The sequence below is a fragment of the Heptranchias perlo genome, unplaced genomic scaffold (assembly GCF_035084215.1).
Source record: "Heptranchias perlo isolate sHepPer1 unplaced genomic scaffold, sHepPer1.hap1 HAP1_SCAFFOLD_43, whole genome shotgun sequence".
Lineage (NCBI taxonomy): Eukaryota > Metazoa > Chordata > Chondrichthyes > Hexanchiformes > Hexanchidae > Heptranchias > Heptranchias perlo.
This window is the reverse complement of record NW_027139442.1, coordinates 1,342,190-1,367,015: the sequence shown is the minus strand read 5'-3', so window position 1 is coordinate 1,367,015 and position 24,826 is coordinate 1,342,190. Positions and strand designations below refer to the sequence as shown.

At 42.6% G+C, this 24,826-nt stretch overlaps 1 protein-coding gene across 1 annotated transcript; it reads right to left on the bottom strand.

Annotated features, from left to right (window-relative positions):
* Positions 1-10,852: 10,852 nt before the first annotated feature.
* LOC137312478 (probable G-protein coupled receptor 139) lies at positions 10,853-24,453 on the bottom strand. Its single transcript, XM_067979022.1, has 5 exons — positions 24,384-24,453; positions 20,844-21,734; positions 12,203-12,298; positions 11,152-11,276; positions 10,853-11,056 (listed from the first exon to the last, which is right to left on the bottom strand). Exons 1-5 carry the CDS (start codon positions 24,451-24,453, stop codon positions 10,853-10,855), a joined length of 1,386 nt encoding a protein of 461 aa, XP_067835123.1.
* Positions 24,454-24,826: the final 373 nt, after the last annotated feature.

Below are 24,826 nucleotides of genomic sequence, written 5' to 3'. Positions count from 1 at the left end.
TTTGTGGAATCTCAGAAATTATGCAAACACTTCCCTTCAACAAACCGCCATCCTTACTGAGTCACCAATCTTGAACTGTACATGAAAATACACAGTTCCATTTCGAATTGTTATTTCCATTGATTTTACCACAGATCCGCTAACACCGCCAGAGATATCACTTGATCAACCGACTGGGGTGTATTTAGAAGGAGAAACGGTCACAATAACCTGCACCGTGGCCGGAGAATGTCGTGGTCAAATCTACTTTTACAGAGATAATCAACTGCTGTCGTCTCGTCAGCTCTTCGCAAAGGACAATACTGTAACCTTCACCGTTACCGGTCCAACCCTAGGAGGGATGTACCAATGCAAGTATGGAATCTATGCCAAAACAAGATGGTTAGAATCCCAGCTCAGCGAGTCTGTGACGGTAACTATAACAGGTGAGTGAATGGGAACAAAGATTTTAGGGCTGTCTATTCAACATTCTTGGTATTTCCAGAATTATATACTTCTTTCAATTTAACAGTGTTTATTATTGGTAGAGAGTGTTTCTGAGTTCATCCCTTGACAGGGTCTCTGTAACAATGGGTCCAGAACACACAGGCTAGCCGCCTGTGAAAGCATCAACAGAGGGAAGCAGTCACTTTGACCACCATGTTATTGTATCCAAGTGTGGGATGAAATCCATCTTAAGTGGTAGCGCAAAACTGGTGCCAGGGTATGCAGAAGCATGTTACACTTCGCCGAATGTTCTTTTTCATTGACGCAATGTCACCGCCTAAGGCAGAATTTTGTGTCTTCAATCTCAACCAAGTCTTGAGCTCAGTTCCCAAGAAGGGATGGAGGGTTATTTTTAACTAACTCTCAAAGACGGGAAAGGGGGCAGGTTCGGGTCGGCCACCCGTTTTACACTTCGCCCGATTTTACCCTCCGTTAACTTTAATGGGCAGAGTGTAAAATGACCGGCCGTTCGATCCCGTCCCATTCCCACTGGGCGGTTCCGGTTAACATGTCCCCTTTAGTTCAGTACTGAGGAAAAACTGCATCCCAGAAATGAGTCTTCCTTTTAGCCGTTGGTCCAAGGTCCCTGATAAGGCACAATGTCAACATCCGCCCTCCTTAATGTGTAAATGGAGGTGATGTGATGTTATTACACATCTATGGTCATGATTTCCAATTTTATGCCTTACATATCTGAACTAGCAGGGCGAAATGTTTAATGCCACAATGACAGCACGTCGCCAGTCTTTTAGCTCCACCGACTGTAGCGTCACCTCACGAGGTACCGCCAGACTGGCTGGTCTTGACATATTACCAATTTCTCTGACAGTTAACCGAAACTGCCTGCTGAGACTTTCGCCGTGATACTGCTTTGCAGAATACTTCAAATCAGTTATGTTGTAGTTTTCCATATCTCTCACTTGATTGCATTTCGGCAGCACCTCTTAAATCCGTGACTTCCATCACTGAGAAGGGCAGCAGGGGCATGGGAACACCATCACTGCCGTTGCCTTCCAAGTCACTCACCATCCTGACTTGGACATATATCGCCATTCAAAATCGTGGAACACACTATCTAACAACAGTGAGGGAGTACCTTTGCCACTCGGGCTAAAGCGGTGCAAGAAGAGGGTCGACGATCACCTTCTCAAGGGCACCTAAGGATGGGCAGTAAATGCCGACTTTTACAGCATAACAAACACACCGAAACATGAGAATTAAAATTCTAGCCCACCAACATTTCCAAGCTTTATTTGAAATGTGACTTCCCACAGTTTAGCGTTGGCGTGTACTCTTGTTAATTGCGTTTGAGATGCTGCTATATCAGCATCAATGGGAATTGAAATCAACGCTTGTTCCGCTTGTATCACAGAGAGCAATTTCTGGGATAAAATCTGATTTTACAAATAGAAACCCCAGCTGATTTCTTTTTAGTCACGCATCCATTTCATTCCACTGATGAAGACGCGAATTACTCTTTTGTGGAACCCCAGGCCCCGATGTAACATTTCCCTTGATCATCGCGGAATCGTTATTGTGATACCAACATTCCCGCGTACGAAAATATCAACAGGTCAATTTCTCATTGCTGGTTCTATCTATTTTACCACAGATCCAATCACACGGCCGCGGATGTCTCTTGATCAATCGATTGGGGTGTATTTGAAAGGAGGGACGGTTACCATTACCTGCAACGTCAACAGAGAATATCGCGGTAAAATCTACTTTTACAGAAATAATCAACTGCTGACATCTCGCCAATTCTTCACCAAGGGCAACATTGGAACATTCACGGTTACCAGTTCAAACCAAGGAGGGCGGTACCAATGCAAATATAGAACCGTCGTCAAAAGAAGGCGATTCTGGTCCCTGCTGAGTGAGGCTGTGACAGTCACTATAGCAGGTGAGGGAAGGAGACGAGAGATTGTTAATATATCTGTTCAACGCTCTTTATATTTTCAAAAAATAATCTTTGTATAAATGTCTCAGTGTTGCATGTTCAACGTCTCGGCGCTCAGCTCATGGTCTCTGTAACAAACAGACCTGAACACATAGGCTGACCGTTTACTGCCGGTGAAAGCATTTATAGCATTCACTGTAACACCGATGTTACGATATATCCAAGTGTAGGGTGAGAATAGTATCGTTAATAAAGACCCGCACTCACTGTAACCCCTATGCTAATATATATCCAAGTGTAGGGTGAGATTAGTCCCATTAAGAGAGACCAGCATTCACTGTCACCCCAATGTTAATATAGATCCAAGTGTAGGGTGAGAATGGTATCGTTACTGGAGACCAGCACTCACTGTCACCTCTATGCTAATATATATCCAAGTGTAGGGTGGGATTAGTCTCATTTATAGAGATCAGCATTCACTGTAACTCCGATGTTAATTTATATCCATGTGTGCGGTGAACTTAGTCTTATACGGGAGTCGAAATTGTCCCCTATTATCCAGCATTGAAGTGACTTGAAATGAAAATTGGGCGGAGTGCAAAATTGGGCGGAGTGTAAAATTGGCTGCCGATAGTTATCGCCCATCTTACGATACCAACCAGGACAAATTTCAGACGAAATTTGACGGCCGAAGCATTTCATGCAGATATTTAGGTAACCCCAAGTATTTTCTAACCAGAAATCAGCAGTGTAAATAGAAAGATAATCAGATAGCGGCTTTTCCTTCTTCAAAATGTGCCAAAGCATGTCACAGCCGGTGAAGTGTGGTCACTGTTGTAAACGCGGTACCCAGTTAACACGAACAGCAATGAGAGAATAATCGGTTCATTCATTTTGACCGTATTGGTTGAGGGCTAAATGTTGCCCACCGGTTCTTTCCTGTTCGGCTAAACGGGCAGGTAGTGCCTCGATTTAACGTTTACTTTCACACTGCAGCCTGGCCTTCCACTACAATCAATATTCAACGTGGCTTAGGTACTAAAGTCTTGGAGTTGACCTTATACCCACCGCCTTCGAACTCAGTAGCGAGAGAGATGCCAGGGGACCAGATAATATGTAACTTGCTAATGCAGAGCCCATTAGATAAATCGGGTCTGTGGTAAAATTAATGGAAAGAAAAATAAGGCCAAGAGCTGTGAATTGCCACATGTCGTGGAAGGTTGGTAACTCAATACCGATTGTGTTGAAGGGAAGTGTTTGCATCGGGAACTGAGATTCTACAAAAGGGGAATTCACAATTTCATGAGCTGACTGAAACGGAAATAAGAAACAAAAGAAATCAGGGATTCCAGTCCCAAAGAAAGGATACAGCCCAAAAAATTCACACCAGGATATGAATGGAACAAGGAAAATGCGTTTGTCCCACATTCACAATTCCGCTAATTTATCTGAGTTGCAAACGTGATTAAAAAGAGTGAAAATCTCTGCTAATCCATGGGGATTCACATTTCAGATGAATGAGTTACAGGCTTGTGGACTTGAATTTTTGATCATTCTTCAGGATGTGTGTATCGCTTGAAACGCCGGCGTTTATTGCCCATTTATAGTAGCCATTGAGAAGGTGGTGGTGAGCCTTCTTCTTGAACCATGCAGTCCATGTTGACAAGGTATTCCCGCAGTGCTGTTTGGTAGGGAGTTCGGAAGGGTGTTTGACTTGGAGGGGAACTTGGAGGTGATGGTGTTCCCATAGCGATTCTACACTTGTCTTGACTGATGGTGGAGGTCGCGAGTTAGGAAGGTGCTGCAGTCCATCCTGTCGATAGTACATACTGCAGCCACGGTGCACCAGTGATGCAGGGAGTGGATGGTTGAGGTAGTGAATGGACTGTCGATCAAGCGGTCCGCGTTGTGCTGGATGCTGTCGAGCTTCTTGAGTCTATTTGCAGCTCTACCCGCCCAGGCAAGTGAAGAGAATTCCATCACACTCCTGCCACCTTGTTGGTGGCAGTGTAGTCAATTTGACTCTCTGCTCAATTCTTCGAGACTGACACAATAATGGTTAATAGCCTTGTGACTTTACTGAGCACAAGCAAGAATCAATACATCACAGTGTTTCAGCAGTAGTTTACAAAACACAATTGAGAATTATTTTGGGTAGAAGCTGCGACCTCGTTCCCTGTTCGTTCCTTCACGTACTCTCGTTCTCGTTTACCGCCTTGTACTTTCTATACTGTTCCCTGCACTTAACAAAGGCCCAGACTAACAATTATACTCCAATAAACGGAACTGCGGGAGCATACACCCAATCAGGTCTTTTCCAAAATACTCCCTTTAATTTACCAAATCGTATAGACAACACGTAATTGCCAAGAAAGGATTGCGTCTTGTGCACCCTCCAGCCCCTTATCTTTAACACAATGTTCCTCAATCCCTGCAGTTGATAAATCCCTCTATAGGCCTTTAAGGTAACTGGTTAACTTCAGCATTCCAGTAAGTCTGAAGGAGTGGGGGTGCCGTTATGTCCATCCCTTAGTTTGCAATAACATGGTTTTCATGACTGTTAGTGCCTGCAGCTGCAGTACGTTAATTTAAAAGCAGTCTATGTTATGGTGCAGTAGTTTCATTTAAAGCCTTGACTAATTCACCCTTTCGCGCCTGGTTCCCCTAAATACCTTAACCAATATTTCCTTACAGCAGATAGGCTTTGGGGAATCAGTAGGTGAGCCACTTACCGCAGAATAACCAGCGTCGAATCTACTCTGATAATCACACCATTTATGTGGTTGGTCCAGTTGAGTTTCCGATAAATGTTGATGGTCGGGGATTCGGCGATGGTAATGCCACTGAATGTCAAAGGGGTGGTTAGACTTTCGCTTGTTGGAGATGGTCATTGTTTGGCACTTGTGTGGTGCGAATGTTACTTGCCACTTATCAGCCGAAGTCTGATGTTGGCCGGGTCTTGCTGCATGCGGGTATGGACTTCTTCATTATCTGATGATTTGCGAATGGAGCTGAACACTGTGCAATCATTAGCGAACAGCCACACTTCTGACCTTATAATGAAGAGAAATGTCGAGTAAACGCTGTTCCATGAACTAAAGTAGATACATAACAGGAAGTTATGATAAGAAATCGCACTTTCTGATAAATGTTTCACAGGGTACAAAATATTTAATTACGAAGAGCAATGTTCAATATGCCTTTTACATTGTGTATGTGATAATTCCAGGGTGAGTGGTACAATTACATATCACAAAGTGTAAGCCAGTGAAAGGAAGGATTTCAAACTACCCTCGAGATTTTAGGCCACCTTTTTCTTTCTATAATTTTCACACACACAAAACTCCAGTGAATACAAGATGTCTGTTTTCCAATCGTGCATTTCCCTCGCCCACTGCTCTCCCTTTTCGTCGACTCTATCGTGCCTGAGATGACTGCCCTGGCGCTCGGATCCTGAATATAAAGTAAACCAAAATGCTGTAAAGTTGGTTGAACCATTAATTGTTCAGCTGCACGATTGGCAGCAATGTGCGGAATCCGGTGACATTAGTCGGGACTGATGGACCTTCTGCACTACAGTTTGGCTCACAAAAATACGTCTGTTCTTTGCATTTGAATCGATTGTCACTACTTGTTCCATTCGAATTACAGACCTACCCAAACCAAATATATCAGTGGATTCTAGTATTGCTGTGAAGGGTGGAAAAGTCATCTTTAACTGTACAAATCCCCAGAAGCTTCCTTGCTCCACATTTTACTTATACAGACAAGGAGAAGCGAATTACTCGGATATCCAGTTTGCTGCTGCACGGCGAAATTATGTCACCTTCACGCTCACGAATATAGATCATGACGATGGAGGAAATTACATCTGTTTGTATGAAGCAAATGGGAAGAGAAAGCTGCGAACGTCAGCTCTGAGTGACCCTGTACACATAACTGTAAGAGGTGAGTGAGATTCCCACGGTGACTGTATCACTTAGAATTCTATAAAATTTTACTGACATAAAATTAGGCCATCCAGCCCTTCGAGCATATTCCGCCATTCAAATGGATCATGGGTGTTTCAACAGCTCAGAAATTGGACATTCAGCCCATCGGATCGATGGCGGTCTTTATGCTCCACACGAACCTCCTGCCACCTTACTTCATCTCACGCGATCAACATGTCCTTCTATTCCTTTCTCCTTCGTGTACTTATCTAGCTTGCCCTTAAATGCAGTTAAGCTATTTGCCTCACTCACTCCATGTGGCAGCGAGTTGTGTATTTTAACCACGATCAGGGTAAATAAGTCTCTCCTGAATTCCTTATGGGTTTATTTGTGACTATATTTTATCTAATGCCCCGAGCTTTGGACTCCACACAAGCACATACTTCTTATCGAACTTATCGAACCCCTTCATAATTTCAAAACCTCCATCAGATCAGCTCTTTTCTGGAGAAAAGAGACCGGCCTGTTCAGTCTTTTCTGATAGTTGTACCCTTTCAGTTTTGGTGACATCCTTGCAAATCTTCTTCCCACTTTCGACAGTGCTTCGATACCCTTTTTGTAATCTGGAGGCCAGAACTGTACACAGTACTCTCAATGTGGTGGAACCAAGGTTCTATACCACTTTAACAAAAAATGCTGCTTTCCGATTATATTCCGCTGGAAATAAACCCCAATGCTTTGTTAACTTGTGTTCATCCGACACCAGTAAAATGTGTTTATTTTCCATTTTGGGCCTCATCCAGTGTGGTATTTAACGCGTAAAAGTAGCGTGGAAATTTTATCAAAAAGCATTTTAACGCTTATTTCATTAAATGTTCGCCATTTATCGTGTTACTGAGGAAAAAACTACAGCATGAAACGTTGAATGAGTTAATTTTTCAAATTCTGATGAGAAGTTTGATTCGCTCGTTTTGTCCTGCAGTTCCTTACCAATCCGCTAATAGCCCAGGGTTGCCCCCCAGTGAAGCTGAGAAAACGACATCCACACTGCGGTCTTTAACAAGAACTAATTTAACCTATTAAGCAAAACACGAAAAAAAAATCAAATGTTGTAATAATCAGTCAGCCTCTGTGCAGAGAGCAGGTGAGTTCTGACCAAGTTCCACTCCTGAAACGTTACCTCATCAATTCTCTCCAGAGTTTACACACTGCCGGTGTTATATTTTTACTGCGAGCTGGGAAGAATTAAAAATTCACCTGGTCCCAGGTCCACTATTATTATCCAATGAAGGAATCAATGAATATATGAGGCATTTAATTAATGGGCTAATGACAATTGAGCTTTGATCCGTGTCGCCGTTTCCCAGGTGATTTATGACGTCACCCGCGTGTCGAACCATTGCCGAGCTCATTACCGATTCCCTGATTTTGGAGCCTTGCATTAATGTGGGACATTTATAGGGGTAAAAGTGACGAGAGGAGCCACTTCAACTCAAATGGATGTCTGGCGTGCGATATAACTGGCGGCAAAAGCGACTTCACCTGTTTCGCATCCCCCGCCAAGTCCAATTACGCCTCCGGCGAGTGTTGGAAACACTGCTTCATCTCGGCCATGTTTTCCTCTTCAGATACTCACACCGCATTCTGAAACATCCACTGCCTATTTTATTCTTTGTTAAACAGCAAATTATATATTTCTTGAAAAATCTGTGGGCTAACTTGGTTATGCTTTGCCCCTTTATATCATTTAGATAAATCCGTTGCGCTGGAGGCTGGTGTTGGTTCTGCTGTGGTTCTGATGCTCATCCTTGCTCTGTTGGGTGTGTGCTTCTGGAAGAGAGGTAGGTTAAACAATATGTCATATCAGTTCATTAAAAATACACGGACTGAGCTAACTAACCTCTCTCTTCACCACTACTAACCATCACCTCTAACCATCTATCATTGGACTCCTAACCTCGAGCAGGAGATCATGGACTGAAAGATGAAATGTCTAAGGGCGAAGTTAACACTCGTACGAGGGGGCAGAGTCGCAGGATAAGGGATCGGCCATTTAACACTGAGATGAGGAGGAATTTCTTCATTCAGAGGGTTGTGAATCTTTGTCATTCTCTATCTCAGAGGGCTGAGGATGCTGAATCGTTGGTATATTCAAGGCTGCGATGGATAGATTTTTGAACACTGGGGGTATCAAGGGTTATGGGGATGGAGTGGGAAAGTGGAGTTGAATAACAGCCACGATCTGATTGAATGGCGGATCTGGCTCCAGAAGCCCTATGGCCTACTCCTGCTCCTCTCTTTTTATTTTCTTATAATCTTAAATGGACTTAAATTCTTAGCAGAACTGGCGCTCAAACTGTCTCAACAGTGCAGAGCAGCGATCAATAAATCCAACAGAATCTTGAACTACACATCCCAAAACAATGAAATTACAAGTCAGAAAAGGTCCTAATTAAACTGTACTGGGCTAGGATCGGAACATCCATGGCCTCATTAAAATGATTGCATCGAAATCATGGCTTTAACGATAACGTGGTTGACGGATGATGAAACCTTCCTCCTTACTAAAGCCTCCCCGTGTGGTTATAATTTCATCACCTGCCCCGCCCAAACCGCTGTGTTGGCGGTGTTACCCTTCACCAAATCACACCTTGTTCTGTCCACATTGTCGTCCGGCACCATCTCCTCCTTTGAGCACCTCACCTTGTTCCACCCCTCTCACCTCTCCAATAAAATCCTTGTCCTCTCCCTCCCACACATGCCCCACGCCAGGTTTCTCAGCCAGAATAAATTACTGCTTTTGTCCCTCTGTCTCTGCACTGAACAACTTGTCATCCTGGCTGACGTCAAACCCTATCTTAACGCTCCTTGCTCTCTCTTCTCTAAGTTCAGTGCTCTCCTGTCCTCACATAAGAAAATAAGAATGCAAGAAATAGAAGCAGCAGAAGGCCGTACCACCCCTCGAGCCTGCTCCGCCATTCAATAAGACCATTGCTGATCTTCGACCGCAACTCCACTTTCCCGCCCGATCCTCATATCCCTTGATTCCTTTAGTCTCTAAAAATCTATCGATCTCAGTCTTGAATATTATCAACGACTGAGCATCCGCAGCACTCTGGGGGGTACAGAATTCCAAAGATTCCCATCCCTCTAAGTGGCCTTGAAAAATCGAGATCTGGAGGCTGGGGTGAAATCTGATCTCTGATACAGAAAGTGAAAGGAAGAATGATCGGGCGTCAAACAGAAACCAAAGCAGACTGCTCGCCCAACATTGCATCTAAACCCATTCCGGCAGTAGTCGTGATTGTCCCAAGCTGCGTGAGCCGAACTGTTCAGGGGAGAGTGAGATTTAATCCTGCTCCGGTCAAATTAAATGATTGTCCAGCGGTGAAGCTGCAGGACAGCGGCTCAAGGAAGGAATCCACAGCTCTCAGAAAGCATCGCTCGCCTTTCTGTGGGTCATTCTGGTGCAGAAGTGCTTGAAGATGCCGGGGATTGAACGTGGGATCTGATACACGGGAATCATGTGATTTCCAGTGACCTGCATTCTCTGATGCCTCAACCAAGCCGACAAATGTTCGCCAAATTTTTGTCAGAATCCCCAATGCTTTCTTGCAGTTATATTTGCGTTCCAGGCTTACAACAGCCTCTGAAGGACGCGGGCCTGATACAAATCTGCATGGTCGGAGGAAACAAAGTCTCCTTACCCAGATTAATGATAATGGGGCATTGCGAACAAAGGCTGGGAGTGGGGGAGAGTGACCTCGGGCTGTGACTATATCCATCCTTCCTATGACAAGTCGCCGTTCTTCGAACGCTCCCATTGTCACTCACGTGGCTTATGTTTTGATGTGGACGACAACTGCTTCGGCACATTGTAACAGAGGCCTGCAAGAATGTTTCAAGTCCTTGAGGTGCAGAGGAGGGCAACGTTTGACGCAGAGAGCATATTGTCTCATGTAATTTAAGAGGAACTCGGGACATGTCCCAGGTTTGATCTTGCGTTTAAGGATCGCTTCGCTATAACACCTTGACACGCTGGTGTTGGGAGCCATTGAATTGGCTCTTTCACTCTTCCATTGAATTGTACTCTCTGACAAACGTTTTTGCTGAAGTGTTGGCGATTCTTCTTGGTAAGAATGCGACGAGTTCAAGAGGATCATTTCAGAATTGCATCCAAGATTTAAAATATAGATTGTTTAGAAATGCCGGGGATCGAACCCGGGACCTTAACACATGCGCTCGACTACTGAGCTACATCCCCATTGACAAAACGTTGCGCTTTTGAAAGCAGACAATTGTCTTTTCCGCTTTGTATATCCCACGCAACCAGCTGTCCAACGATTCCGTGTGCTCACAACTTTCAACTTCTGTTTGAGCTCGCAGAGTTTCTGTTGCTCTTTGCTTTGAACTTTCCAAAGAAGTCCGAGTCAAATTGAAAGCTAAGGCCTAGCGACCGTTCTGAAATCCGTTCTCTGAATCAGAAAGTGCGATGGAAGAATTTCAAAGCGTCAATCAGAAACAAGAGCTGTGACTATTCGCTCGACATTGCCACGTCACACATTCCAGCATTCAGCCGCTGCTCTGAGCTGAGCTGCTGAGGGGACCGTGAGATGAAGTCCTGCTCCGGGACAATTGAATATTTGTGGAGCCTTAGAATTTGCAACTCGCTGCCTTCAGAAAGCAGGATGCGACTTCCTGTGAACAATGCTTGTGCAAAAGGATTCTCGTGGAGGTGCTGGTAAATGAATACAGCACATCGTGCATGTGAGGCACACACAGAGTTGAACCCGCGTCACTGGTGAGAATTCTACCACTGAACCACCAATGCACCATACTTAAAAGCAGCTGTTCCTGGTTCTCCAAGAGGAAGCGGTGACAATTTGTACTGGAGCAGCAATTTTTCATCGGACTGGAAAAGGATCGATTCAATTTAGGCACCAAATGTAGCAGCAGACCTCGAGAAAAACAAATAGCGAAAAGGCTATATTAGAAACACCAATCACTCTACGAAGTCACTGAAATCGATCCAAATTGATTTGAATCAAGGATCTATTCACTATAGACAGGAACTTTGACCAGATCAGCGACGGCGCGCAGTCAGCCATCGTAAACTAAGCACCAAGCTCCAATACTTCATTAAGACTCCCAATGAGTCTCTAAACCTTTTGTTTTAACTCAACCCCCGACCTACCCGGTCATATGTACTTCTGTGTTGCACTCTATCTCAGCTGCATTCAATCTGTCAAGCAATGTCTTCAGGCTCACCGCGTCATCGGATCCCCGTCGACCAGGTTAAACATCCATTCACTCCACCATCGACGCACCGTCGTTACAGTGTGTACTATCTCCAGGATGCACTACAGCAACTCGCTAAGGCTTCCTAGGCAGCACGTCCCAAACAAAGGAACAGCTCCTTTACCTGGAAGGACAAGGGTAGCATCACTGCCGAGTTCCCCTCCAGGTCACAGACCATACTGATTTGCTCACATATCGCTGTTCCTTTGACGTCGCTCTGTTAATATCTTGGAACTCGATACCTAACAGCTCTGTGGGAGCATCTTCACCACACGGACTGCAGCGGTTCAAGAAGAAAGCCCACCACCACTTTCTCAAGGGGTAACTAGGGATGGGCAATACATCCCTGCTTCACCAGCGACACCAACATCCCAAGAATGAATTTCGAAACACTCAGTATACAGCCGCGGCTATTTCTACTGAAGCAGCAAAAAGGCAATCAGAACATTGACAAAAGCATGCAAAACAGATTAATCCGTTCCGGCGCTGTCCAGAAGAGCCGCACTGGACTTTCTCTACTTTATTACGGTTTTCGTGACCTCCTCAATAGTGGCGGCGCACGATTACCGGAGAGTATTTCTTTTACATGAAAGTAGCTCCACGGAGTTAAAGGAACAGCCTTTGCTGAAAACATGTTGGTGCAAGGACCAGATCCAGTCGTGTTCAGAATCTCCTTTCAGACCTGCGGACATCAGAAGAATATCATCAAATGTCCCAGCGTGGTGACAAGTTGGACTAAGACTTCGCCTCTTTCGGTTTTCACCCATTCAGTGTCCTTTCTCAGCTTCCACGACAGAATACGAGGGGGAATTATGGAAGTTACCTCCAAAAGTAACTGCAAACACTCCTGCCTCTGCTGTAAAACCACCAAACCTGGGTATCATTGGTTTAGAAAAACAGAATGTATTGACATGTGTTGCTGTTCAAGCACCCGAGAAAGGTAAAACTTTATCTGAACGTTTCCCATTTAAGAACAGGGGTTAATAAAATGTTATTAATAAAAAGAGCCCAGTCTGGTTGGTTCCTTCACAATACTGTGAATAAAATATGGTTGCAACAGAGGAAGGAATATTGTTTTCCATATCAGTCAGCTGAAATTCAAATTGATAATAAAGAAAATCGTTGGGAATAAAATAACCGAGAGGAGATAAATCCTGAGCACTCGAACCGTTCTGGCGTTCGGACCGAGAGAAGAGAGCTGAGATTATTGAACATTGGCAAGTCCTATCCGTCCAACAGTACCAGTCGAGTCTGAACCTAATCCTGATGTTGAGTGTTTGTGTGTGTCTGGGGGGTGGGGGGGGGGGTGGGGGGGGTCAGCGGAGGGGTACTGTTGTATGATAGATAACTCATATTCCATATCTTCCAGGCAGGACGGCACTCTGGAATCGGTAAGATTTCTGAAGAGATAAAATGGACTCAGGTTAAATGATGAATAATGTATTGGATTGTAAAGTTCCTCCATGGCTCATGAATGAGATGGCAAGATTGTATAATTGGACTTGTAAATTGGACGAGAGGAGGTGACTACGGTATAAGGTAACAACAGGAAAATTGCACCTCATAATGTGATCTAAGCCCTAGGTGATTATGGATCAATAGCAGGAACTGGGACAGAAAGGGTTATGGAAAATATGTGTGAGTGCATTCACTAGTAACATAAATCAACTGGGCAAAATTTACCAAAAAATATCAATATGGTATCAATGCACAATCTGATCAGGGAAGTGCAGTTAAGCATAGTTAGTGGATAGCTTTCTTTCGGAGGTGGCTGTCTCCTTGCCTATAGGTAACAACGCGAAGATATATTTTCTAGCCTATTCACGAATATGCAGCAGGTGAGAAAAGAGCTCCAGGCATCCTGGATCTTTTAAAAAGATAGCCTGGAATCTCAGGAATGGTGTATCTGATGCCACGGGTGGCATGATCTTGGGATACTGCTGTGTGAGCACCTGTGATATGACGCGCGTGAGGCAACTAGTTTCCGGTTTGCATGAAGGAGACCCTTTTGAAGAATGGGTCCCAAACATTTTCGGTCATGCTGACAACACGGTAGTTATTGTGGCTCAGGAGAATGAGTAGGCATATTGCATCACTATAGAACCGACCTTCTGCATTAAATTTAATAAAACAACCAGGATGGGGTTAAACGCACTGGTACCGATCAGAGGGATGGGAATTCATTTGGAAAAAAAGATGTTAAATTGGAAATTGGATTTCAGGCTGAACCCACAAAATTGAAATTAAAATTATCCGCTATATGAATAAAAGTAATAGAATACTTTTAGATGCATGTCATGACTTTTCGATACATGGAAGTATATCGAGGGCGAACATTTGCACTTTGTTCAATGTACAATGTACAATGTACATATCTAAGATTGATGGCATTGTAAGCAGTGTAGATGAAAACATAAAATTACAAAGCGATAAAGATAGATTCGGTGAATGGGCAAAACTGTGGCAAATGGAATTCAATGGAGGCAAATGTGAGGTCATCCACTTTGGACCAAAAACGGATGGAACAGAGTACTTTCTAAATAGTAAATAGTTAAAAACAGTGGATGTCGAAAGGGACTTAGGATTTCAGGTACACAGATCATTGAAGTGTCATTAACAGGTGCAGAAAATAATCTATAAGGCTAATGGAATGCTGGCGTTTATATCCAGAGGACTAGAGTACAAGGGGGCAGAAGTAAAGCTACAGCGAGACAAAACCCTGGTTTGACCGCACCTGGAGTACTGTGAGCAGTTCTGGGCACCGCACCTTCGGAAGGAGACATTGGCCTTGGAGTGAGTGCAGCGTAGGTTTACCAGAATGATAATCGGACTTCAAGGGTTAAGTTACGTGGAGAGATCACAAAATTTGGTGTTGTACTCTCTAGAGTTTAGAAGGTTAAGGGGTGATCTGATCGAAGTTTATAAGACATTAAGGGGAAGAGATAGGGTGGATAGAGAGAAACTATTTCCGCTGGTTGGGGATTCTCAGACAAGGGAGAAGTGGATTCTCAGAAAAGTGGAGCCAGAACTTTCAGGCGTGAGATAAGAAAACACTTCTACACACAAAGGGTGGTGGAAGTTTGGAACTCTCTTCCGCAAACGGCAATTGATACTAGCTCAATTGCTAATTTTAAATCTGAGATAGACAGCTTTTTGCCAACCAGAAGTATTAAGGGATTATGGGCCAAAGGCAGGTATATGGAGTTCGATGACAGATCAGCCATGACATTATCAAATGGCGGAGCGGGCTCGAGGGGCCGAATGGCCGACTCCGGTTCCTTTGTTCCTCTGTTCCGATTTGGTTCCCTCATCCAAATCATTGATATATGTTTATTATTAATAGTTGGTGCCCAAGCACTGATCCCTGCGGTACCCCACTAGTCATTGCCTGCCACCCCGAAAAAGACCTATTTCTTGCTAAAATTTTCATTCCATGCCAGTATATTACCCCCCAATCCCATGTGCTTTAATTGTGCACACTAACATCTTATGTGGGTCTTTATCAAAGACCTTCTGAAAATAAAAACAAACGACACCCAAAGGTTCTCCCTTATCTATTCTATCAGTTGCATGCTGAAAAACCTCTAGTAGGTTTGTCAAACATGATTTACCCTTCACAAATTCATGTTGAATTTGTCTAATCCCGTTGATATTTTCTAAATGTCCGATTATCACATCCTTTATAACAGAATCTAGCATTTCCCCTACTACTGATGTTAGGCTAACAAGTCTGTAGTCCCCTGTTTTCTCTCTCCCTCCTTGTTTAAATAGTGGGGTTACATTTGCCACCCTCCAATCTATAGAAGTTTGGAAGATGATAACTAATGCATCCACTATTTCCATGGCTACCTCTTTTAGTACTCTGGCATGCAGATTATCAGGCCCTGCAGATTTATCGGCTTTCAGTCCCATGAATTTCTCCAGCACTATTTTTTACTTATTCCGAATTTCCTTTAGTTCCTCCTTCTCACTAATCCCTTGGTTCCCTCGCATTTCTGGGAAGTTATTTGTGTCCTCTTCCATGAAGACAGAACGAAAATATTTGTTTAATTGCTCTGCCATTTCCCTGTTCCTCATTATAAATTCTTTCGTTTCTGATTGTAAGCTACACGTCGCACATGTGTGGCCCAGTGTCCAGTGTGTATTGTTATTCAATGCTTCAGGTGGACCAGGTGTGGCCCAGAGTCCAGTGTGTATTGTTATTCAATGCTTCAGGTGGACCAGGTGTGGCCCAGTGTCCAGTGTGTATTGTTATTCAATGCTTCAGGTGGACCAGGTGTGGCCCAGAGTCCAGTGTGTATTGTTATTCAATGCTTCAGGTGGACCAGGTGTGGCCCAGAGTCCAGTGTGTATTGTTATTCAATGCTTCAGGTGGACCAGGTGTGGCCCAGAGTCCAATATACATTATTATTAAATGTTACCAGACGTGAAGCGGTGTGCAATGTGCATTTTTGTTAATTGTGGCACGTTGACCAGATGTGACCCATTGTCCATTGTGTATTATTATTAAATGTTTCACATTGATCAGATGTGACCCAGTGTCCAGTCTGCATTATTATTAAATGTTGCACGTTTACCAGATGTGACCACGTGTGCAATGTTCATGGCTATTAATAGTTTAACTTTGGCCAGATGTGACCCAGTGTACATTGTGATTAACTGTGAAACATTCACCAGATTTGACTCAATGTACAGTCTGCATTATTATGAAATGATTCACATTGACCAGGTGTGACCCAGAGTCCAGTGTGTATTGTTATTAAATATTTCAGGTGGACCAGATGTGGTGCAGTGTACAAGGTACATTATTATGAAATGCTATACGGTTGTCCAGATGTGACCCAGTGTCCAGTATTCATTATTGTTAAATGTTACACGTTGACCAGATGAGACAGTGTGCGATGTGCATTGTTATTAACTGTGGCACATTGACCAGTTGTGACCCAGTGTCCGGTGCACATTACTATTACATTTTTCACATTGACCAGAGATGAACCAGCGTCTGGTGCTCTTTATTCTTCAGCGTTTCTCATTGATCAAATGTGGTCCAGTGTACATTATTATTAAAAGTTACACGTTCACAATGTGACCCAGTGTCCAGTGTGCATTAGTGGTAAATATTTCACATTGACCAGATAGGATGCAGTATCCCGTCTGCATTAATATTCAATGTTTCACATTGGTCAGGTGGACCAATACACATTATTACTAAATTCTCCACTTTGCAAGTTGTGGTGCAGTGTCCTGTGTGCATTATTATGAATAAATATTTCCCATTGACCAGATGTGATCCAGTGTCTAGTTCACATTATTACTAAATGTTTCATGTGGACCAGATGTGGCCCAAGGTCCAATGCACATTATTATGAAATGTTGTACGTTGACCAGATGCGATCCAGTGTCCAGTGTGCATTATTAGTAAATGTTTTGCATTGATCAGATGTGATCCAATGACCAGTCTGCATTATTATTATACGTTTCACATTGACCAGAAGTGACCCAGTGTCCATTCTGTATTATTATTAAATGTTGCACGTTGACTAGATGTGACCCAGTGATCAGTTTGCATTATTATTTAATGTTTCAAATTGACCAGAGGTGATCCAGTGTCCGGTGTTCATTATTCTTAAATGTATCTCATTGACCAAATGTGGTCCCGTGCCCAGTGTGCATTATTATTAAATGTTACACGTTAACAATGTGGCCCAGTGTACAGTGTCCATTATTATTAAATATTTCTCATTGATCAAGTGTGCTACAGTAACCAGTGTACATTATTTTAAATGTTACACGTTATAAGTGTGGTCCGTTGTCCAGTACCATTATTATTCAATGTTTCTCATTGACCAGATGCGCTACATCCAGTGTCCAGTGTGCATTATTATTAAATGTTTCATATTGACCAGATGTGGCCCAGTGCCCAGTCTGCATTATTATGAAAGGTTTCGCATTGACCAGATGCGATCCAGAGTGCAGTGTGCATTGTTAAGAAAAGCTACACGTCGCACAGATGTGGAGCAGTGCCCAGTGTGCATTATTATTAAATGCTTCAGGTGGACCAGGTGTGACCCAGTGTCCAATATACATTCTTATTAAATTTTACACGTTGACCAGATGTGACACCACGTGCAATGTGCATTTTTATTAACTGTGGCACCTTGACCAGATGTGACCCATTGTCCAATGTGCATTATTATTAAATATTTCAGGTGGATCAGATGTGGCCCCGTGTCCAAGGTACATTATTATTAAATGCTTCAGGTGGACCTTGTGTGTCCCAGTGTCCAGTATTCATTATTGTTAAATGTTACACGTTGACCGGATTTGAGACAGTCTGCAATGTGCATTGTTATTAACTGTGGCACTTTTACCAGATGTGACCCATTGTCCAGTGTGCATTATTATAAAATGTTTCACATTGACCAGATGTGACCCAGTGTCCAGTGCGCATTATTATTAAAAGTTTCACATTGACCAGAGATTAACCAGTGTGCGGCGTTCATTATTTTTCAGTGTTTCTCACTGTGGTCCCGTGTCCAGTATACATTACTATTAAATGTTATACGTTCACAATGTGACCCAGTGTCCAGTGTGCATTCGTGGTAAATATTTCACATTGACCAGATGTGATGCAATGTCCAGCCTGCATTAATATTCAATATTTCACATTGTCCAGAGATGGCCCAGTGTCCAATATGCATTATTACTAAATTCTACACATTGAAAAGTTGTGGTGCAGTGTCCAGTGCGCATGTTTATTAATAAATATCTCTCATTGTCCAGATGTGATCCAGCATCCAGTTTGCATTATTATTAAATATTTCACGTTAACAAGAGATGGCCCAGCGTCCACTGTACATTATTATTAAATAATCCATATTGACCAGATGTTTTTTTTTATTCGTTCACGGGATGTGGGCGTCGCTGGCAAGGCTAGCATTTATTGCCCATCCCTCGCGAGATTTTTTTTACAACTGAGTGGCTTGCTCGGCCATTTCAGAGGGCAATTAAGAATCAACCACATTGCTGTGGGTCTGGAGTCACATATAGGCCAGACCGGGTAAGAATGACAGGTTTCCTTCCCTAAAGGACATTAGTGAACCAGATGGGTTTTTACGACAATCCGGTAGTTTCATGGCTATTATTACTGATACTAGTATTTTAATTCCAGATTTTAGTCCAGGCCTCTGGATTACTAGCCCAGTAACATAACCACTACGCTACCGTACCATGCCCAGTATGCATTACTACTAAATACTTCACTTTGACCAGGTACGGCCCAGTGTCAATATTATTATGACTACTAAATGCTTCACGTTGACCAGATGTGACCCAGTGTCCACTGTGCATTATTAGTAAATGGTTCACATTGATCGGATATGACCCGGTGTCAAGTCTACATTATTATTAAATGTTGCACGTTGAGCAGATATGACACAATGTTCAGTGTTAAATGTTTCACATTGACAAGAGGTGACTCAGTGTCTGGTGCGCATTATACTTAAATGTTTCTCACTGACCAAATGTGGTGCCGTGTCCAGTGTACATTATTATTTAATGTTACACGTTCACACTGTGGTCCAGTGAAAATTGTACATTATTATTAAATATTTCTCATTGAACAGATGAGCTAAAGTGTGAACTGTGCATTGTTATTAAATGCTTCACATTGAACAGATGTGACCTAATGTACAGAGTTTAATATTAAATGTTACACGTAGACCAAATGTGGTGCAGTGTTCAGCGTGCTTTATTATTAAATGTTTCACATGGACCAGGTGCGATCCAGTGTCCAGTGTGCATTATTACTAAATGTTTCAAATTGACACGATGTGGACCAGTTTCCAAGGCGCATTGTTGTTAATAAATGTTTCTCATTGACTAGCTGTGATTCAGTGTCCAGTGTACATAATTATTAATAAATGATTCACATTCACCAGATGTGCCCCATTGTCGAGTGTGCATTACCCCTAATTGTGTCAATTGTACTTTAGTATTTAATGTTTCACAATGACTAGATGTGCCCCAATATCCAGTCTGTCTTATTATTAAATGTTTTAGATTGACCAGAAGTGAAGCAGTATCCAGTGTAGATTATTATCAAATGTTTTATATTGCCCAGATGTGCCTTAGTGACCAGTGTTCATTACAACTAAATGTTTCAAATTAACCAAGGGTGACCCAATATGCAGTGTGCCTCATTATTAAATGCATCCCATTGACCAGATGTGCATCAGAGTCAGGTGTGCACTATTATTAAATGCTTCACGTTAACCAGATGTGCCCCCTGTCCATTGCATACTATTGCTAAATACTTTACATTGACCAGATGGCATCCAGTGTCCAGTGTACATTATTATTTATTGTTTCATATTGACAAGACGTGGTCCAGCGTTCAGTGTACATTATTATTAAGTGATACACATTGAACACATGTGTTCTAGTGTCCAGTTTGTATTACTATTAAATGCTTCACAGTGACCAGATGTGTCCTACTGTCTGGTGCACATTATTAGTAAATGCTTCACAGTGACGAAATGTGGTCCAGTGTGCATGATTACCGATTGCTTCACAGTGTACAGATGTGGTACAGTGTCCAGTGCACATTATTATTAAATGGTTCACATTGACTATAGATGACCAGTGTCCAATGAACATTATTATTACTGCTTCGCCTTGACCGGATGAGGCCCATTTTCCATTGTACCTTATTATTATTATTATTATTTTTTTTATTATTAAACGCTTTACAGTGACCAGATGTGGTCCAGCGTCCATTGGCTATTATTACTTAATACGTCACATTGACCAAATGCTTTTTATCGCAGACGTTTTTATTTTGTTGTATTATAGTGAATGTGTTAATGTGTTAATGTATTTTACTAAAAGGCAGTGCGACGCCCAGGCCCTCGCTGATAGTTTAAGGCAGGCAATTGCCTGTATCCAAGTGGAATTAATGTTACATAACCCCATCAGTCAACTGGCTAAGTCCCATGCCCCGCTTTCTTGCTGTGCACTCATTACCCTTTCTGCATTGCTCAATTTATCCACATCAAAATCCAACTTGCCTTCTTCTGCCTGTCGATATAATTGGCCAACGCCCTCTGAACACAGTCAGTCCCTTTCATGCCATCATCTGCCAGCCTGTTGTTATAGAACAGAAGAGGGGACTGGGTTGTAAATCTGCACAGTCTGCTGCAGCTTTATGTCAGTTGTTTGTTATTTACATAAATTGCCATTCAGTGTAAACAGATATTTCACCCCATTCTTCAGCTCCTCTCTGAATTTCCTCTGTGTCAGTCCATAGATACACGTGTTGGTGCAGGAGCTGAGAAGCTGCAGCATGAATCCCGTTTGCTGATTGATGTATATCGGGTTACTGTAGTATTTGTCTGTATAATTGTAGTTTTTCACTCGCCATGTTAAGGAATGTACAACGTACGTGACCCAGAGCAGAATGAAATTGCCGGATAGAGTGAAGAGCAACATCATGGATTTCTGTCGATTCTCGGTCTCTGGATCATTGTGGTTATCGACATTGCTCAGCAGTGTCCTGCGGACTACATTGGACATTAAAATGTGTTTGACGGTGAGAGCATTGAACAACAGTATGAAAAAGATGGGCAGCAAAGGGGTTACAATACTGTCGAACCACTCGTACGCCGCCCACAATGGCGAGGTGTGGTAGGCAGCGATTAAAATGCAAAAATATGGGACATTTTTAATTATAAATTGGGGTTGGTACACAAAGTAATGGGGAATGCTCCTCAAACAGCCCAGCACACAAACAATCCCTACAACTAGGCTCGCCGTCCTCTGGGTACAAAACCTTTGTCTGAGATTCTGACAGCAAATGGCGACAAAGCGATCGAAGGTGAAAGCGACCGTGAACCAAACCGAGCAGTCCAGGGCCGCAATCTTCAAGACAAGTTTCAGGGCGCATATGGGAGTGATGAACAAGAAATTTACTGGCAAGTAAATGTTGTTAATTCGCTTCAGTATGACTTCAATGATCACCACCGTTAGATCGGCCCCTGCCATGGCAACCAGGTAGCGAGTGATACATTTGGAGAGACCGCACTTTCCTCGGGACAGGATCACAATCGCCACAAAGTTAACTGTAAAAGAGAGGGAGACACAAAAGAAAGGAAACTATTACTAGATTCAGTACAAAATAGATTACTCGGAGAGTTAGAAAATCTAAGGTGTGGCAGTTTAGAGGGGGAGAGGTAATTCGGAGTGGAGCTCGAAAATAAATTAACGCAGAGCTGGTGGAGTGTTTTAATTTAATTTCAGAGAGATCAATCGAAGGAAAGGAGTTCAATCAAGTGACAGTCTCATAAAATCCCTGGTCTCATTTTCCTTTTTTGTCCATTTCTGCCGCCATCTACTTAATTTCCCTCCGCTCCATTCATCAGTTCCCGTCTTTCTCTGAGCCTCAATCAATAATGACTCATTTTCCAGCTCTGTTGGATACTGAGGTCAGAGACACACTGACTGGATGTACACTCGCCATTGCGCGGTTTATTTCCCCAATGATTAGGGAAATCTAGGATTGGCGAGTGTTGAATCCACATTACTCATCACGCACAGATTCCATTGACACAATGTCGAGAGTTTTCCATTTATATTGCAATGCTTATACAGATTATTCAGATTTTACACAAATCCACCTATTGTAAACAATGTGAAAGATAGAAACAGACTTCTGGAGGACAGAGATAGACTGGTGAAATGGGCAGAGACATGGCAGATCAAATTAAACGCAGGGAAGTGTGAAGTGATGCATTTTTGTAGGAAGAATGAGGAAAGGCAATGTAAACTGAATGGTACAATTTTAAAGAGGGTAGAGGAAAGGAGAACCTGGGGTGCACCAACACAAATCTTTGAAGGCGGGGCAAGTCGAGAAGGCTCATAAAAAAGCAAATGGGATCCCTGGCTTTATTAACAGAGGCTTAGAGTACAAAAACAAGGAAATTATGCTAAAACTTCATAAAACGTTGGTTAGGCCTCAGCTGGAGTATTGTGTTCAAAACTGGGCACCAACCTTTAGGAAGGATGTAAAGGCCTTCGAGAGGATGCAGAAGAGATTGATAAGAATGCTGAGGGACTTCATTTGTGTGGAGAGACTGGAGAAACTGGGATTGTTCTCCTTAGAACAGAAAAGGTTAAGGGGAGATTTGATACAGGTGTTCAAAATCATGAACGGTTTCATCAGATTGAATAAGGAGAAAAAATTTCGAGTAGCACAAGGGTCGGTAACCAAAGAACACTGCTTTAATGTGATCGGCAAAAGAGCCAGAGGCGACATGAGGAAACATTTTTTTTACGCAGCCAGTTGTAATGATGTGGAATTCACTGCCTGAAAGGACGCTGGGATTAGATTCAATAGCAACTTTCAAAAGGGAATTGGACAAATACTTGAATAGAAAATATTTAGAGGCTATGAGGAAATGACCGGGCAACGGGACTAATTGGAAAACTCGTTCAAAGAGCTGGCACAGGCTTGATGGGCCGAATGACCTGCTACTGTGCTTTGCCTGCTATGTTGCTATGATACATGTTTCTGTTGTACCGTTTTGTTCAGAAACCAAATAATGATCTGCAAAGTGTTGCCGTACTGAATGTTTCCTTCATCAACAATCTGTGGCGACGACCTTTGTTGTCTGTCGAATCATATTTTATAACATTTATTGTAGATTATTCCCCCGTTGCTTGGCCATCCCATCTAGTTTCAACAGTTAATTTTCTGGTTGCATACTGAACACAGAGCGCTACCAAACATCCAATAGAATTGCTGCAGAGGTGACCTCTGGGCAACACGTTCATCATCAAAGAGGCCACGGTCCTGTCCACTTCTGACAAGTCTCAGACAGGGACTATTAACCTAGATGGCCCGGGACTATCTCTGCAACTAAACTGGAACAAAAGGCAGTGAATTATCAGAGACCAAAGGACCATTCATTGATATTAATCAAATAGCTAACTTTTGACATTGGCAAAAATTGTTTTGAATCAATGTAGTGACTGTGGTCAATTCACTATCAGCAGCACCGAAACACCATTATGTGAGACCTTGAACCTGTGAACTCGTAGACAATTATCTGGACTAAGCTGATTATTTATCGGTTTCCAAATATTTTGTTTGTCCTTGTGTGTTAACATAATATTTCTGGCAATGCAAAAGACAATTTGAAACTTCCGCACAGACAACGATTATGCTTTCTCACAGCCCGAATAAGTTTTATATCGTGTCTGATACCAGCGTCTATTCGAGATAAGGAATTCTCCAGCACACAGTACAGAGGAATAATCTGCCATATCTTCTCAGGTTGAAAATTCATAACAGTTCATAATTTCAATCATGAAATCCTATTAAATAGACAACAAAAATACTGTACAATGAACGGAATAGGCGATGATGTTACAAACATATCAACACATATAATCATAGAATCATAGAATGTTACAGCACAGAAGGAGGCCTTTCAGCCCATTTTACCTGTTCCAGCTCTTTGAAAGAACGATCCAATGAGTCTTGTTATACGTATTTTCTCTCTGTTTTTATCTCTCGCTCTCTCTTTCTCTCTATCTATCTCCCTGACAAGCACACTCTCTCCATATGTGTCTCTCTCTACATTAATCCGTGTTATATATGCATTGTATCAATCAAAACATATCGAGAACAATAAGTTACAGAGCAAGACCAGCAATTAGAGCGGTAATAGTTATATTGTTTTACACGACGACTCGTTCTATTTCCTTACCCGTAATACCAACGGCTGCAAGAACGGGGTAGTAAATACGTTCTATCTCAAAGATGACTGGATAGTCCATGTTCAGTGAGAAGGAGCGATGTCTGCAGCGCTGGACACGATGCTCTGACTAAAAGGTACCAATTCGGTCAAAGGATCCCTTACTTATACCAGAGGGGATCCTCCTCCGGGACAGTTAGCTGGAGAACACCATCAGAGCTATTAGTCACATTCAGTTAAACAAACAGATTTAATCAACCATTCTCCCCAAAGCTTCGTTATGTAACAGAAACTAATTAAAGGGATATTTCAAAACACATACAAATTTCTTTGAAATTTCTTCAGTAAACAACGATTCTCCTGTAGCCTTTGGACTGAGCATGACAAACAGCCTTATTAACAGGTCTCGGGGTATTTATTACATGTACAGGTCCATCACTTCGATAGTCATCCTT